General features: G+C 45.2%; 1 protein-coding gene across 7 annotated transcripts in view; it reads right to left on the reverse strand.

Annotated features, from left to right (window-relative positions):
• The window catches only part of ppp2r3b (protein phosphatase 2, regulatory subunit B'', beta), a 122,287-nt gene extending 104,144 nt beyond the window's left edge, over positions 1-18,143 (reverse strand). For 5 of the 7 annotated variants that reach the window (XM_069891967.1, XM_069891963.1, XM_069891968.1 and 2 more), the window contains exons 1-2: positions 18,057-18,143; positions 12,526-12,990 (exon numbers count right to left, since the gene is read on the reverse strand). In XM_069891967.1, the coding sequence (XP_069748068.1) occupies positions 12,526-12,891 (366 nt within the window). In that variant the 5' untranslated portion in view covers positions 12,892-12,990; positions 18,057-18,143. The other 2 variants (XM_069891965.1, XM_069891966.1) reach the window with 2 other exon arrangements.
• Between the last annotated feature and the right edge of the window lie 206 nt (positions 18,144-18,349).

Genomic DNA, 18,349 nt, shown 5'->3' on the forward strand with positions numbered 1-18,349 from the left:
CCCCCCACATCTCCATCGGGCACACAAAGCTCAAAACAGTCAACCAGTTTACCTACCTCGGCTGCATCATTTCATCTGATGCAAGGATCGACAACGAGATAGACAATAGACTCGCCAAGGCAAATAGCGCCTTTGGAAGACTACACAAAAGAGTCTGGAAAAACAACCACCTGAAGAAACACACAAAGATCAGCGGGTACAGAGCTGTTGTCATACCCACGCTCCTGTTCGGCTCCAAATCATGGGTCTTCTACCGGCATCACCTACAGTTCCTAGAACGCTTCCATCACCGCTCCATCCTCAACATTCATTGGAGTGACTTCATCACCAACATTGAAGTACTCAAGCTGGCAGAGTCCGTAAGCATCGAATCCATGCTGCTGAAGATCCAACTGCACTGGGTGGGTCACTTCTCCAGAATGGAGGACCATCGCCTTCCCAAGATCGTGTTATATGGCGAGCTCTCCATTGGCCACCGAGACAGAGGTGCACCAAAGAAGAGGTACAAGGACTGCTTAAAGAAATCTCTTGGTGCCTGCCACATTGACCACCGCCAGTGGGCTGATCTCACCTCCCACCGTGCATCTTGGCACCTCACAGTTCGGCGGGCAGCAACCTCCTTTGAAGAAGACCGCAGAGCCCACCTCACTGACAAAAGACAAAGGAGGAAAAACCCAACACCCAACCCCAACCCACCAATTTTCCCCTGCAACTGCTGCAACCGTGCCTGCCTGTCCCGCATCGGACTTGTCAGTCATCAACGAGCCTGCAGCAGATGTGGACATACCCCTCCATAAATGTTCGTCTGCGAAGCCAAGCCAAAGAATTAGACACAGAAGCTCTTAGTTTTTAATTCCTTGTAAGCTTACTCTAGAGAACTCAGCAGGCCACACAGCAGGTGTCAGAGGTGGGGAATCATTATCCATTTTACAGGTCGAGGAATTGCATCAGGACTGAGAGAGGCAATAGGCACTATCAGGTGGCCAAAATCCCCTGATATAAAGCCGCATATTATGCCCATATGCGGCTGTTGAGAGGCCACTTGAAAGCACAGGAGGCGCATGCAAGGCGAACTTTGTAACCCTCCTCCCAGGAGGGATAATCGCCGGAGCACTGAGGTGCCCCCCGACACCTGAATGCAGCCACCTGAAAGTGGCTGCTAAGGGGATGACAATCAGCTGGCGAGCACCTGACAGCTCCCCTCCCCGCTGCCTCTGCCCCCCAGTGCAGGACGTCAGGGCAGGGGCAGCCAGTGCGGGCTGTTAGTACTGGGGCAGGCTGTCCCCATACTGATCCCACTTCCCTGCTCTTTCCCACAGCCCCGTGTCGATCCCCACGATGATCCCACTACCCTGCTCTCTCCCCATAGCCCGTGTCGATCCCCACACTGATCTCACTGCCCTGATCTCTCCTCACAGCCCCATGTTGGTCCCCACATTGTGGGGCGGACAGCAAGGGCTGAGAGATCTGGGGCAGTGGGATCAGTGTGGGGACATCCCGCGCCAGCCGCTCCAGCTCTGACTGCCCGCGCCGTCCGCCCCACAGTGTGGGGACTGATACAGGGCTGTGGGGAGAGCAGAGGGCAGAGGGATCAGTGTGGGGACATCCTGCGCCGACCACCCCAGCTCTGACAGCCAGCCGCCCCAACCCTGACAGCTCGAAGGGACAGGAGCCGGAGTGCACTCCGAGGCACCTCCCGTGAAGTTGTCCCTTTCAGATGGCCAGCACTGCCACCTGAATGACCATTCCACAGGTCTGAATCCACTTCGGCAGGCACATTCTTGGCGGAGAATGCACATGAAGAAGCCTAATGGAAGGGGTGGGAAAGAAAGGAGAGAGGCTAGTAGGAGAAAGGTGGGACAGAAGAAGATAAGGTTGCATATAGATTAAACAAGTTATGCGAGGCATGGGAAGACAAGGTATGTGAGTAAAAGGGGAAGCAGGTAGAGGGGGGGAAAAGCTTCAGGGGGGGTCAGGCCAGACAGGGGAGGGTGTAGATGGAAACAATTAAAGGAGGGTGATAAGCAGTGAAACAAAAGGTTACCAGTGCTGGAATCTGATAAGTAAAGAAGGTGATAATGAAAACCATTAGATTCCTCCATCAGCTTGTTTTGTGCTTGGATTCCAGGCAGCTCCCCAACTCTACGTTACATTCTTGAAACAACCTTGGCCAATTCTTATCTTATTGGATCTTGGTTTCCTTTATTTAGATTCAGAATCTCTTTGGCTTGGCTTCGCGGACGAAGATTTATGGAGGGGTAATGTCCACGTCAGCTGCAGGCTCGTTGGTGACTGACAAGTCCGATGTGGGACAGGCAGACATGGTTGCAGCAGTTGCAAGGGAAAATTGGTGGGTTGGGGTTGGGTGTTGGGTTTTTCCTCCTTTGTCTTTTGTCAGTGAGGTGGGCTCTGTGGTCTTCTTCAAAGAAGGTTGCTGCCCGCCGAACTGTGAGGCGCCAAGATGCACGGTTTGAGGCGATATCAACCCACTGGTGGTGGTCAATGTGGCAGGCACCAAGAGATTTCTTTAAGCAGTCCTTGTACCTCTTCTTTGATGCACCTCTGTCTCGGTGGCCAGTGGAGAGCTCGCCATATAACATGATCTTGGGAAGGCGATGGTCCTCCATTCTGGAGACGTGACCTACCCAGCACAGTTGGATCTTCAGCAGTGTGGATTCGATGCTGTCGGCCTCTGCCATCTCGAGTACTTCGATGTTAGGGATGAAGTCGCTCCAATGAATGTTGAGGATGGAGCGGAGACAACGCTGGTGGAAGCGTTCTAGGAGCCGTAGGTGATGCCGGTAGAGGACCCATGATTCGGAGTGTGGGTATGACAACGGATCTGTATATGCTGATCTTTGTGAGGTTTTTCAGTTGGTTGTTTTTCCAGACTCTTTTGTGTAGTCTTCCAAAGGCGCTATTTGCCTTGGTGAGTCTATTGTCTATCTCGTTGTCGATCCTTGCATCCGATTAAATGGTGCAGCCGAGATAGGTAAACTGGTTGACCGTTTTGAATTTTGTGTGCCCGATGGAGATGTGGGGGGGGCTGGTAGACATGGTGGGGAGCTGGCTGATGGAGGACCTGTTTTCTTCAGGCTGACTTCCAGGCCAAACATTTTGGCAGTTTCCGCAAAACAGGACGCCAAGCGCTGAAGAACGACAACCCTCCCCATTTTAAAGTTTTAACAATCTTCCCAACGGCAATAATGGAATAACTGGAGAAAGAAAGAAACACCCCAATATCTATGCAAGATGGCCTGCATGGGTATTAGTTCAGAAGACCAATCTGTATGTGTTTCAGGAATTACTCTTCGATGCCATTGATCCTAATTTGGTTTAGCTTTGTTGCTTTGCTACCCATGAATACAGTTGTACCTTTATTGAAAATGCCTCTTATTTTCTGCTCAATGCCATTCCCAACATCACCAGCAGTGTTTAAAGTCATACATACAGTATCCTTTGGTCTTTCTTTACTCTATCCATACAGACTCCACAAATAAGCACCTTTCTTTAATATTAGCTCTTCTAACAGCTCCATTTTTAAAAAAAATGCTAGCTTTTTCTAAATTTTGATCATCTTTGGACACTCAATTACCATCATTCGACCCCCCCACCCCCCCCCCCCTACCCCCACCCCCCCCACCCCCACCATTACCAACAGCTCTGAAATTCCAATCAAGCTGTTCACATCTACTGTACCTGTGTAAAGTGAAACATGAATATCTGCAGAGGTGGTGATTGTAGTGAACACACAGAAATGCTGGAGGAACGCAGCTGGTCTTACAGCTTCCGTAGGAGGTAAAGATCTATTCAGGCCCAAAAGGTGGTAATATATCTTTACCTCCTATGGACATGGCAAAACTGGCTGAATTCTTCCAGCGTATTTGTGTTTTTATTTGCATCTATGTGTGTGATCACTTCATCCACTTAATGGCACATCCTCTACACATTTGGCAAAACCTTTAAACCCTTTCGAATTTCCTGTTGTTCCCTTGCTTATCACCCTCAAACTTTTGCATCCCCGCCCCACCCCATGTCTCGTTTCTATCCTTGTTCCCTTCTCCTTTGCACAGCTTTCTATCGCTGTCACCCTTCCAGCAGGAAAGCAACAGCTGTGGGGAATACTGAAAGAAAAGAAAGGATATTTCACAACTGTTTTGGTCAAAGATGAACGAACTGTTGTTCCCCCCCCCCCCACTCCCCCCGTAATCATCTAACAGATGTCAAATGCTTTCAACATATGCTGATTAGTTCAAATTTGCAATAATGTTGAAGGAGAGAATAATATAAACATAAAGAATTAAAATGCCCCATAAGACATGAAAGATGGTTTAAAATTACTTTTGGTTTTAATGTCAGTATGAAGACCTCAGAGGTTAATACGAAAAGCTGTTTAATTCTATGTGAAACAGTAATCAGTGTTCCGTGGTATATGCCAACAATTCTTTTCTCAAGCCATCTAATTTATAGCATTAAACAGCTGTGCATTCATCTGGTTTCCGTTTATTACTATAAATATATGTATGTTTGCATTGAGCAAAGGGATAGGCACATTCTGAATAAATGAAATGTTAAGACCTCCAATAAAGTGGTATCAAAATATAGCAAATACACTGTGATTCACAATTTATCAAATGCAATATCAGAGAAATATAAACTTGAGCCAAAGAAAATTCCAATGCAAGCCCAAAAGTCAAACCAATAGATTCTGCAAAATAAAAAGCATTTGAATGCAATCTGAGAATACACAAACACCAACAGTTTAAAAAAAAACAGAAAAAAGTGGAAAATTATAATTCTACTTACCATCAGCTACTATTCAACTTAATAACTGGGAAGTTGGAGGGAACAAGATCCTATGAAGAAATGTTTCCCAAAAGTCAAGGGCTATATCTAACCACCTCCTAGAAAAAACTGATTCCTACACATGACACTGAACCGTATAATTTGAGGAGCAAATAGCAAGCTTTAAACCATTGCCTTTTCACGATAATAAAGCAGCATTTGCTTGCAGCAAGAACACTCAGGTTTATCAACTCTTTCAGAATCAGACATTAGTACAGCTTTAAATGCCACTTTACCAAATTCCTTCCACTTCATCTTTCCCTTCAACATACCAAAAAGATTTTTCAGCATCTTTTCACTAAACTTTCTGCAGAACATCTCGATTAGAAATATGATCAATGAAGCAAAGTCAAGGGGAAAAAGTAGAACATGAGGAGGGTAAAGAAGAAAACAACGATCTTGACGATAGTCTTCACTATTTCACGTGACATGGTGAATTCAAATTTGTTGATGCATTCAAGAAGGAATTTTTGTTTCAGGTTAGATGTGCTCCTTCTTCTTTGGCTTGGCTTTGCAGACAAAGATTTATGGAGGGGTAATGTCCACGTCAGCTGCAGACTAGTTTGTGGCTGACAAGTCCGATGCGGGACAGGCAGACACGGTTGCAGAGGTTGCAAGGGAAAATTGGTTGGTTGGGGTTGGGTGTTGAGTTTTTCCTCCTTTGTCTTTTGTCAGTGAGGTGGGCTCTGCAGTCTTCTTCAAAGTAGGTTGCTGCCCGCCGAACTGTGAGGCGCCAAGATGCACGGTTTGAGGCGATATCAACCCACTGGTGGTGGTCAATGTGGCAGGCACCAAGAGAGTTCTTTAGGCAGTCCTTGTACCTCCTCTTTGGTGCACCTCTGTCCCTGTGGCCAGCGGAGAGCTCGCCATATAACACGATCTTGGGAAGGCGATGGTCCTCCATTCTGGAGACGTGACCTACCCAGCGCAGTTGGATCTTCAGCAGCGTGGATTCGATGCTGTTGGCCTCTGCCATCTCGAGTACTTCGATGTTGGTGATGAAGTCGCTCCAATGAATGTTGAGGATGGAGCAGAGACAACGCTGGTGGAAGCGTTCTAGGAGCCATAGGTGATGCCGGTAGAGGACCCATGATTCGGAGCTGAACAGGAGTGTGTGTATGACAACGACTCTGTATATGCTAATCTTTGTGAGGTTTTTCAGTTGGTTGTTTTTCCAGACTCTTTTGTGTAGTCTTCCAAAGGCGCTATTTGCCTTGGCGAGTCTGTTGTCTATCTCGTTGTCGATCCTTGCATCCGATGAAATGGTGCAGCTGAGATAGGTAAACTGGTTGACCGTTTTGAATTTTGTGTGCCCGATGCAGATGTGGGGGGGCTGGTAGTCATGGTGGGGAGCTGGCTGATGGAGGACCTCAGTTTTCTTCAGGCTGACTTCCAGGCCAAAGATTTTGGCAGTTTCCACAGAACAGGACGTCAAGCGCTGAAGAGCTGGCTCAGAATGGGCAACTAAAGCGGCATCGTCTGCAAAGAGTAGTTCACGGACAAGTTGCTCTTGTGTCTTGGTGTGAGCTTGCAGGCGCCTCAGATTGAAGAGACTGCAATCCGTGCGGTACCGGATGTAAACAGCGTGCTAATAAATCAGATGTGCTAATATTGGAATTAAAAACTGAAAAATGCTAGATGTATTTAGAAAATGAGGCAATGTTGTGGAAAGAGAAGCAGTTAATGAATATTTCATCAGTATAATGGCTGATGTTCTAACTCATCCAATTCCAGCAGATCCCAGAAACATACAGACTACTGTTTTGAATGAATACAACAAGAGAACCTTCACAACCATCTAACAGTTTGGGTTTTTTTTGCTTCAGATCCCAACATTTGCAGTCTTGTGTCTCCCAATTAAATGGAAGGAGAAGCAAGCCAACATTGGCTTCCTCTCTCAGGGCAATGTCCTCAGCACCCAAAGCTCTAGTTACACTCAGCAGCTTCTAAGCATACGTGCAATAACCATTCTTACTGCAACAGTCATGGAAAGAAAAAAAGGAGTGAAAGCTTCCTTAAAATATTGGGCCACTATCACTCAAAGTAGAAGTGATCTTTTAGAATGGTATTTTTGAACAAGAACACCCAAAACCCACCTATACAAACATTTGAAGGAGTGTACCACCTCACAAGGCAGAGCCACATAGAACTGGCTGACCCAGTCAGCCATATCATAGCCATCTGTGGGTTTACATTTCACACTTTTCAACCCTTCAGTAATCTCAGAATCAACAAAAACAGTGCGCAAGTTGGCTTCAACCCCAGAAAACATAAAAAAAGATGTACAGTTGTCTACAACTATTAAATATCAACCACTATTTTAAAGTAGCTTCCCAATCTCATACCTCATTCCTGCTTTGTTTGCTTTATTCACACTTAATACCCTGCCCCCCCCCACCCCCCCCATATCTCCATCGGGCACACAGAACTCAAAACGGACAACCAGTTTACCTACCTCGGCTGCACCATTTCATCTGATGCAAGGATTGACAAAGAGATAGACAACAGACTCGCCAAGGCAAATAGCATCTTTCGAAGACTACACAAAAGAGTCTGGAAAAACAATCACCTGAAGAAACACACAAAGATCAGTGTGTACAGAGCCGTTGTCATACCCACGCTCCTGTTCGGCTCCGAATCATGGGTCCTCTACCGGCATCACCTACGGCTCCTAGAACGCTTCCATCACTGCTGTTTCCGCTCCATCCTCAACATTCATTGGAATGATTTCATCACCAACATCGAAGTACTCGAGCTGGCAGAGTCCGCAAGCATTGAATCGACACTGCTGACCCAACTGCGCTGCGTGGGTCACGTCTCCAGAATGGAGGACCATCGCCATCCTAAGATCGTGTTCTATGGCGAGCTCTCCACTAGCCACCGAGACAGTGGTGCACCAAAGAGGTACAAGGACTGCTTAAAGAAATCTCTTGGTGCCTGCCACATTGACCACCACCAGTGGGCTGATATCGCCTCCAACCGTGCATCTTGGCGCATCACAGTTCGGCGGGCAGCAACCTCCTTTGAAGAAGACCGCAGAGCCCACCTCACTGACAAAAGACAAAGGAGGAAAAACCCAACACCCAACCCCAACCCACCAATTTTCCCTTGCAACCGTTGCAACCGTGCCTGCCTGTCCCGCATCGGACTTGTCACCAACGAGCCTGCAGCAGACGTGGACGTACCCCTCCATAAATCTTCGTCCTCGAAGCCAAGCCAAAGAAAGAAGAAATACCCTGTCTTCTGATTAAATCAAATACAATTTCATGCCTCCTAAAAAACAGATTATCAATTATTGGAGGAACTCTGTGGCAGCAGAGGAAAAATGTCAACAGCTCAGATTGAGACCCTGCATCAGGAATGAATGAGGAGAGAGAAAAGGAAGTTGGTATAAATGAGGGAGCAGCAAGACATGGGACCGTGGGTGATAGGTGGGCCAAGTCCATAAGACAGAGGAACAGAAATAGGGTATTCAGCCCATCGAGTCTGCTCCATCATTTAATCATGAGCTGATCCATTTCCCACTCACTCCAACTGCCCGTCCTTCTCCACGTAACCTTCGACGCCCCGGCTAATCAAGAACCTATCAATCTCTCCCTTAAATACAACCCAATGAGGGCCACCACGACTACCCGAGGCAACAAATTCAACAGATTTCCCACCCTCAGGCTGAAGAAATTCTGATGCATCTCAGTTCTGAGGACACCCTTCAATCTAGAAGTTGTGCTCTCTTGTCTTCTCCAACCGTGGTAAACAACCTTTCTACATCAACTCTCAACTCTGCCCATGCCTTTCAACATTCCAAAGGTTTCAATGAGGATCCACCACCCCCCACCCCACCCCATTCTACTGAAATCCAAATAATACAGGCCAAAAGCCATCAAACACTTGTCAAACAAGAACTCTTTCATTCCCAGAATCATCCTGTGATCCTCCCTTGAACCCTCTCCAACATCAGCAGATCATTTCTCAAATAAGGCTTTCAAAACTGCTCACAATACTCACCAGTGCTTTACAAAGACTCAACATCACATCCCTGCCCTTCTATTCTATTCTTCTTAAAATGAAGGCCAGCACTGCATTTGCCTTCTTCACCACTGTCTCAACATGCAAGTTTTCCTTCAGTCTATCCTCCACGAGGACTCCTGGGTCCCTTTGCATCTGGGTATTTTCAATTTTCTCCCCATTTAAAAAAGCCTGTCCATTTATTTTTTTTCTACCAAAGTGCATGACATTATATTTTGCCACTTCTTTGCCCGTTCTCTAAATCTGTCCAAACCCTTCCTCTACACTACTTGTTCCTCCACTTTCCTTCCTATCATGTGCAAACTAGCATACAAAGATGTTCATTCCATAATCCAAATCATTAATATACAACATACAAGAATAGTCAGCATGGCTTTGTAAAAGGAAGGTCATGTCTCACGAGCCTAATTGAGTTCTTTGAGGAAATGACAAAAGAGGGAAGGGCGGTAAATGTGGTCTATATGGATTTTAGTAATGAATTTGACAAGGTCCCCCCCACAAGAGATTCATCCGGAAGATCAAGAGGCATGGGATCAGTGGAACCTTGGCTATCTGGATAAAAAATTGGCTTGCAGGAAGAAAATTGAGAGAAGTGGTGGAAGAGAGGTCCTCTGCATGGAGAGCAGCGACTAGTGGAGTGCCACAGGGATCAGTCCCTTGATCTACACGATTTTTATAAATGATCTGGATGATGATGCAGAAGGTTGGGCAAGTAAGTTTGCAGATTACATGAAGGTTGAAGGAATTGTAGATGGAGCTGAATGTTGTCAGAGGTTGCAAGAGGACATAGACAGGATGCAGTGTTGTGCAGAAAAATGGCAAATGGAGTTCAATCAGACAAGTGTGAGGTAATGCATTTTGGCAGGACAAATCAAAAAGCTGAGTACAGGGTTAATGATCAGTTAATTAAGAGTGTGAATGAACAGAGGGATCTTGGGGTTCATATCCATATATCCCTCAAGGTAGATGCTCAGGTTGATAGGATAGTTAAAAAAGACTATAGGATTATGGGCTTCATTAATAGGGGGATTGTGTATAAGAGTAGAGAAGTCAATGTTGCAGTTTTACAAGTCTCTAGTGGGACCACATTTGGAGTATTGTGTCCAGTTCTGGTTGCCTCATTATAGGAAGGATGAGAGGCTATGGAAAATGTGCAGAGGAGATTTACCAGGATGTTGCCTGGATTGGAGTGCATGTCTTATGAGGCAAGGTTGGCAAAGCTGGGACTTTTCTGTTTGGAATGTAGAGAAAAATAGAGAGAGAGCACAAAAGAGCTAGCGTGCACACGAGAGAAAGACAGAGAGCGCATGAGAGGGCTTCTGCATTCATGGCAAGCTGGCAGCTTGTTGAAACCCCATTTTGAAGACAGGTTGTGAGTTCTGAGTTCAGCCTGTTGAAAACCCATATGGTCCTTACAAGAGGAAATGATTGGCTAGAGTGTTTCATCTGAAATAAGGGAAACAAAAGGAACTCTGTGGTGACCTGGAAGAAGAGGTTATCATTTGGAAAACACTGATGCGGCAGGTTTCTTCGGCCAGACACTGAAGTAGCTGATCAGAAGGAATCAGTCTGTGTGTGTCTAACAAACAACGAATCTCTCTCTGAAACCGACAAGAATTTTCCTGAGCGGTAACCATTTAAATACCAGATCTTGGTGAAATTCATAAATGTCTGTGCACAGTGTGAGAATTGCCTGATTCCAGTGAATTTGGAGGAGTGAGACGTGAGATGGACTGTGAATCAAAGAACTTTCCTGAAAATGTACACATTACATACACGTACACTTAGAATTAGAAGGGAGTTAAAAGTAATAAGTCAAAGTTTGATCCTGTTTTTATGTTTAAAGAAAATTAAAAATGAATTTTGTTTAAGTAACCATTTGTCTTGGTGAATTTATATTGCTGCTGGGTTTTGGGTCCTCTGGGCACATAACAACTCCATAACCTCATCCTTTACTCCAACATCTTCCCAACCAATGACGTCAAGCTAACCAGCCTATAATTTCCTTTCTGCTGCCTGCCTTCTTGAATAGTGGGGGTGACATTTGAAAATTTCCAGTCCTCCAGGACCATGCCAGAATCTATTGATTCCTGAAAGATCATCACCAATGCCTTCACAATCTCTACCACGATCTCTTGCAATCCATCTTGTCCAGGAGGCTAATCCGCCCTTAGACCATTTAGCTTTCTGAGCACCTTCTCCCTTGAAATAGCCACTGCACTCAGCTTCCTTCCTTGAAACCCTTCAACATCTGACACAGTGCTAATAACTTCCACAGTGAAGACTGATGCAAAATTAACAGTCAACTAGCAGTATCTTGCAGAATCAAGTTTAGACCTGGGCCTGAGGATTTGATCTTCAAACACCTTCCTCAATTGGCTAACACAAAGTGATCACTTCAAGGGTTGTTGTGCGGAGGAAATTGTGGGCTCCCTACCTGTCTGCAATGTGTGTATGAGTCCTCCCCAGACAGGACCTTATTCGGAAGTCACATCACCTGTCAATCAAGGTTGGACTCCGGCCACTAATTAGTGCACATCTTGTCAATGGCCAATTTAAATGCCTTTGCAAATGTCTTAACCGTGTTGGCACTGAACCATTGGTTACCTATAAATTACCTTGGGCCATTGTAATCGATTATTCTTGTGATTCACAACCTTTTTCTTCCCACTCACATACTACTTTAAGTAATCCTTATGGCATCAGTGCTCTGTGATTAGTAAGGGATTGCTTAAGGTGATATGTGAGTGGGAAGGGAAGGTTGAGAATCACTGCTCTAGACCCAATTGTTACTGAAATATTTTGCTTGAGAAAAATTGTCATTGGCCCATTTCTTTTGGAGTTCTGAAACCATGCACATAACAAATCAATTAGGTACGATTAAAATAGTGGTTTTTAAGGTTTTTCTTTCCACCCAGATAGCACCTTAAGCAATCCCTTACTAATCACAGAGCACTTATGGCATAGGGAATACTTAAAGTGGAATGTGATTGGAAACAAAAAGAATGAGAACCACTGGATTTGTCCTTGCTGACTCTGAGCCATTAATTCCCTGTAAATTACCTGGGATGCACCCCCAGTGCTCCAGTACTATAAAAGGCATCACATGTGCTAGGCTCTCTCTCTTTGCCATCTTCTAGGGTCCGCCCTGCTTCACTCCAGGCCAAGAATTGTGGAATGGCACTGGAGAAATCATTGGTGAGATGTGCATTGTTAAAGGGTTAGGATAGAGGGTGCCTGCACGGAGTCAAGAGGGTGGCAGGTATCGTATTGTTTTTTTCCTTGATTGTACCCAGTTTGTTGTGTATGTGTGTGCATTTCATCCCGGTGGCAATTTCCCCCACCCTCATCTTCTATAAATTGTGCACGTATTTTATTCCCATTTCCACTTCCTCATTCTTTTACACATGCTTTACATGGCTTATTCCAATTTCTTCCCACGTTTTACCTTTGACTGATTTTGTGCTACTCCTTCCCAACATCACAATAATCTGCACTATATTCTCCATGAGACACCACAAGAATGGTTTACCAAGCCATCAAAAACATTACTATTCAGTCATAATGATTTCATTTTTTTCTAACTTTCAAAACATTTTTAATAATTGATGAAAATGCACTTCCAAGTGAGAAAAAAAAACTTGCAAGACATACTGTTTTAGTCCCTGATGATCTTCTTGTTCGAGTATTTAATCCATTCCTGGAACTCACACATGTACCAGATGGGAGAGCCGAGGTAAGTTGTGATGGAGTACTTGAGCAGTACTGAGAAGTTACCAAAGGGGATTTGGAGTAGCTCAGTATATTCAATCCAGAGTCAAAATGATTCTTCTTATTGCTTCCAGTTGGAGTTTGTTCATTTGCTGAATCGCCAATGCCCATCTCAATTGTTTCTCCACTTTCAATCCGTTTCAGGTAGTCTTTCAGAATGGACTGCGTGGTTGCCTTACTCAACCAGCACAGGAAGAGCTCATCAACTTTCATTTTAAGAACAGGCTGTAGAACTGGGGCAGCAGGCATTGTTAATTTATTCTGGACGTGTCGAGTGACCAAGCGTTTGTTTCGACCATCCAAAAGCAAAAGTCCTGTGATTTCTTCAATTTTATTCAGTTACAATTTCTAAAGGAAAGGAAAGAAAAGTGTTAAAAATTAACACTTGGTGGTCATTTCTTCCTCCTTCCATTTCCATACTATTGAGGTAGACAATTTGTTTATATCATTTAGCAAACTGTACTTTTACAGTGAGAGATACACACGAGCAGTAGCAAATTTATGATTTTTCTTTCCTTCAGATCTAAGAATCATCCCTACTCTACATTATTAGTGGTAGCCAAAATGTTCAAGGGCACTCAATTAACAGAATATTAAAATATAATGATGACCAGCTACAATTATTGTTGCAAATTTATGCTACTTTGGAAACATGCAAAATTGAAATTTAGCAAAACTTGTGACCTGGTATCAAAATCATGAAAGCTGCTGAATCACAAAAATCATCTGGGTGGTTAATATTCAGTGAGCATTTACTGGCCAAGCCCCTTATACCATCATAAGAAAATCCAAATTCAGAAATTACAAACTATAGATAAGAACCGAAAAGTCTGGAGATAATCAGCGAATCAGGATCCATCCATGGAGAGAGGAAAGAGTTAATGATTCAGGCAGTATTCTTTCATCAGAACTCCTGAAACTGAACCCCATTTCCCTCTTCATAGACCTGCTGAGCATCTCCAACAGTTTCTACTTTTAGATATTCATGCAACCTTGGTCCCACACTCCATTTAAGGCTGGGTGCTTGAAGTGCCACAAAGAATGGGTAACTGACTTGCCAGCATTGTCCACAACCTAAAAAGGAAAATTATTGTACACGTACTTTGCACGCAGGGTGCACTGCAAGGAGGAGGAGTTATTGTATTAACTGACAGTACTGTTATAGCTAGAATATGCTATGAATCTTAGCTCTTCCGATGCTGTGTACTGTTATGCCAGGAATGTGGTCTAATTGTCCCACAGATTAGTGTGCAGTGGCAATTTGGGAGGACTACTCTTCAACTGTCCCAGCTGATCGCTGTAGCACAGAGATGCAGGATTCAGAGCTGCAACCTGCCTATACAATATGTGGGGCCATTGCTGGGGATGAGCAGTTGTCCCATGTTGACAGATCATCCAGATCCTAATGTCGCTTAACACCATCTGTTGGAGATGATGGAATCAACAGCCTCCCACTTTCTTTGTTTGGCCAAATAGCAAGTTAAGCATATGCTTCTACAAACTTTGGAAGCAATTGACCAAATAGCACAGCATTTCTCACCTCCCTCAACTCAAACGTTCCTTCCCCACTACCAGCTCATCTTGATGGACTCTTAGCTTTACTCACCATTTCCATTCACCTTTCTTCCCAACCTGCCTTCTCCTCCCCCCCACAACTATTATCTAAAAGCATTACTGTTTCCCACCTGCTCATCACCTAGTTCTACTTCCAGCCCAACTCTTAATTCCTCCTCCACCAGTCTCAATTCTTTTCCTTATTGATTTCCACCTCCACCTTAAAAACATGCCGCTCCCCCCCAACCTTATTCCCACCTGAACATCATCCAACTCACCATGTCCTTCTGGCCCTGGACTCACTCCTTCCTCGTACCTCTATAGTGGTGATCTTCCCTTTCCACTCAACCTTAATGTAGGGTCTCAACCGAAAATACCAACTGACCCTTTGCTTCCATAGATGCTGCTTGATCTGCTGAGTTCCTCCAGCAGGTATTTTTTTTGTGCCTCTGGTTTCAATATCAGCAGTCATATTTTTACATTTTCCATCATAAAGACCATTGACATGCACTTCTTCTGACATATCAGCACATTTCTAATCTCCAGCACCCATAACCTTTAAATTGGACCAAATGACTATGCCATTCTAATCGCCCATTTCCTCATTTATAATATTACAAATATCATGTATAGAAATTTGGGGTGGTGAACACCAAGTTATATCTAGGACCAAACAGTTGCAGAATGAAGGTTAATTCTTCCAATGCTTGTGCTTCCCCACATCCCATTTAGTCCTCTTGCCATCACATCATTCTATGCCTTATGGTTCATGACCCTTCTGCTAATAGGAACAGTTACAGCCTATCTACTATTAATACCTTTCCAATTTTAAAATCTCTCACACAAGATCCCTTCAACCTCATTTGCTGCAAGGACAACAACTCTAATTTCCCAAATCTGTATACACAAGTAACATTTATCATTCTTGAATTGTTTCGTTAATCTCTTCTATATTTTCCAAAACCTTGACATCTTTCCTAAAATAAGGCAACCAGACTAGAAAGCAATGCTCCAGTTCTGGCCATATGTAGCTTCATAAAATATCCAGTAAAAATCCTAAAATCCAGAACAGGTCAGTCCAGATTTTCAGGATTCTCCGGCAGTACATTATTATAAACTGCACCCCCCACCCCCACCACCCCAATCATGTCACTTTCAATGAATAATTTTTGAACCTCCCCAGATAAATGCTTTGTCTCATAGTTACAATAATTTCAGCTTTAAATTTCATCTGCCACCTGTCTACCCATTCTAAATCCCCCCGCTACATTTTTGAACGGTGGGAGGAAATCTACGCAGACATGGACAGAACGTACAAACTTCTTACAGAGAGTGCCAGATTCGAACCAGAGTTGCTGGAACAACAATGTGCTAATTGCTATGCTAACCATGCCGCCCTGGAGTTTACACTGGATTTCTTGAATTAATCCATATTTTTCTAAGAGACTGTTCCTAATTGGTCTGTTCAGAACTCTCTCCACCACTGATATTAAAATAACTGATCTGTCATCACTGTGTATTTATCCCTAATACCTCGTGTAATTTTCTAGTCCTTCTTTATACAAAGTAAAGCTGGCAACGATTTGGAGATGGAATTATGGATTTGTAGTAGATGGTAAACAGGATTTCATCACTGGTTAAAAGCCAAATAGAGAATGGTCATCATTTGGTTTAGATCAAGTGAGCTACAATATGGGAATAGGAAATATCTACTGTAACCCCAAAGTTAAACTCCTTAGGGAAAATTGAATTTATTGTAGTTAGATTTGCAATTTGATCTGGTCATTTGTGTGCATCACATCACACTCATTTACAAACAGGTGAACAGTCCTGGTTCATACTTTTTCACCTACCTTGACGAAGGGCTCAGGCCCGAAACACCAGTAATATATCTTGATCCTCCATGGATGCTGCAAGACTGGCTGAGTTCCTCCAGCTTATTGCCTACAATCACAGTGCCCCTTCATCTCCTGACCAGCTGGCACAAACCTACCCACAAAGAGGGTATCCAAACCAGTTGAGGCTCAATATTGACTTCTCCCCCTTTCCCTCATCACCTTGCATCCCTTCCTCCAGCTCACCATTCCTTTCCCTTCCATCGGGGGAGGGATCTTTCTGAGCCACCTGCCTTCTCCTTCGATCACGTCTCAGCGTCTTTCTCTTCCGCCCTCTCACAAGCATCCACCTATTACCTCTTACCCATTCGTCTGTTCTTCTCCCACCTTTTAATTCGGACGTCGGCCGAATTTTCAGCCCTCCTGAAGCTGGAACCATCGATCGCCTTTTACTTTCGATGGATGCTGCCTGACCTGCTGAGTTTCTCCAGTACTTTTGTGGACGGCTCCCGACCCGTTGAATGTTTTCACCATTTTCTGCTTTTAATTACGCGATAGCCACGGATCAATGACACATCTGGAATTCACAGTTCCATCTTTTATTTCCCAACTTGTATTCTTCTTTGGCTTGGCTTCGCGGACGAAGATTTATGGAGGGGTAAATGTCCACGTCTGCTGCAGGCTCGTTGGTGGCTGACAAGCCCGATGCGGGACAGGCAGGCACGGTTGCAGCGGCTTTAAGGGAAAATTGGTGGGTTGGGGTTGGGTGTTGGGTTTTTCCTCCTTTGTCTTTTGTCAGTGAGGTGGGCTCTGCGGTCTTCTTCAAAGGCAGTGTATTCTTTCTTCTTTGGCTTGGCTTCATGGACGAAGATTTATGGAGGGGTAGGTCCACGTCTGCTGCAGGCTCGTTGGTGACTGACAAGTCCGATGCGGGACAGGCAGGCACGGTTGCAGCGGTTTTAAGGGAAAATTGGTGGGTTGGGGTTGGGTGTTGGGTTTTCCTCCTTTGTCTTTTGTCAGTGAGGTGGGCTCTGCGGTCTTCTTCAAAGGCAGTGTATTCTTTCTTCTTTGGCTTGGCTTCGCAGACGAAGATTTATGGAGGGGTAGGTCCACATCAGCTGCAGCCTCGTTGGTGACTGACAAGTCCGATGCGGGACAGGCAGGCACGGTTGCAGCGGTTGAAAGGGAACATTGGTGGGTTGGGGTTGGGTGTTGGGTTTTTCCTCCTTTGTCTTTTGTCAGTGAGGTGGGCTCTGCGGTCTTCTTCAAAGGCAGTGTATTCTTTCTTCTTTGGCTTGGCTTTGCGGACGAAGATTTATGGAGGGGTAGGTCCACGTCAGCTGCAGACTCGTTGGTGACTGACAAGTCTGATGCGGGACAGGCAGGCACGGTTGCAGGGGAAAATTGTATTACTAGGAAAACATTAACTTAATCAGTTTTATCAGAAAGGGAAAATTTCAACAGTACACAAATGTTCTCAGCTACAAATAACCGATAAGACAAAATAACAGCAACTTTCGAACAAGTTACGTTTCCCTGTGTAAATTAAGAACCCCAAATGATTCACGTTGTCTCCACACACAGATGAACAGGAAGAGAAATCTGGTTGCCAGATCCAAGTCAGTGAGGTGATAACTCATGAGTACCTTGTCCCCAGATGACTTTTATACTTTACCAGCTCTAGTTTTTCTAACTGTCAAGGTGTGCAAGGGGAGGGAAAGCAAATGAGGGAAAGCATTTTTTAAATGCTAATTTCCTGATTTTAAGGTACTTTCTACCTCGTGCAAATACACACTGTTGTAACACAAATCATGCAGAATTGTGCGATCCGGAAAGAGGAAGGACGCAGTGGGGGGGGGGGGGGGGGGTGGGGAGAAGGAGAGAGGGAATGGGCCGAAGGGCCTGCACGGTGCGAGGCCGAAGCGCCGACCGGAAGCCTGGCGTCCGGTTGCCATGCCACCCCTTCAGCGACCGGCCGCTGCGCTCCGATGCCACCAGGCGGGTGGCGCGTCCCAAATACTGTACCCGCTGGGAGCGCTGCCCTCCTTCCGTTTCCGCCCCCGGCGGAACCACACCAGCCGCCGGGCCCGCGCCTTCACGTGACATCTCGCGAGAGCGGCGGCGGCGGCGGCGCTGGTTGCTACAGCAACCGCGCCACGCCGGAAGTGCACCAGGCTCCTCCTGGTGAACGCCAGTGCCATTCCCCAGGGGTTCTGATAGATGATCACCCCCCCCCCCCCGTCATTAGTGACGTCTCTTGAGCACTCTTCAAAGCTCTTGCAAAAAGGTGTGAGAAGCCACTATGCCTCCATTATTTC

This window comes from Narcine bancroftii, chromosome 7, assembly GCF_036971445.1.
Source record: "Narcine bancroftii isolate sNarBan1 chromosome 7, sNarBan1.hap1, whole genome shotgun sequence".
NCBI classification, from domain to species: Eukaryota; Metazoa; Chordata; class Chondrichthyes; order Torpediniformes; family Narcinidae; genus Narcine; species Narcine bancroftii.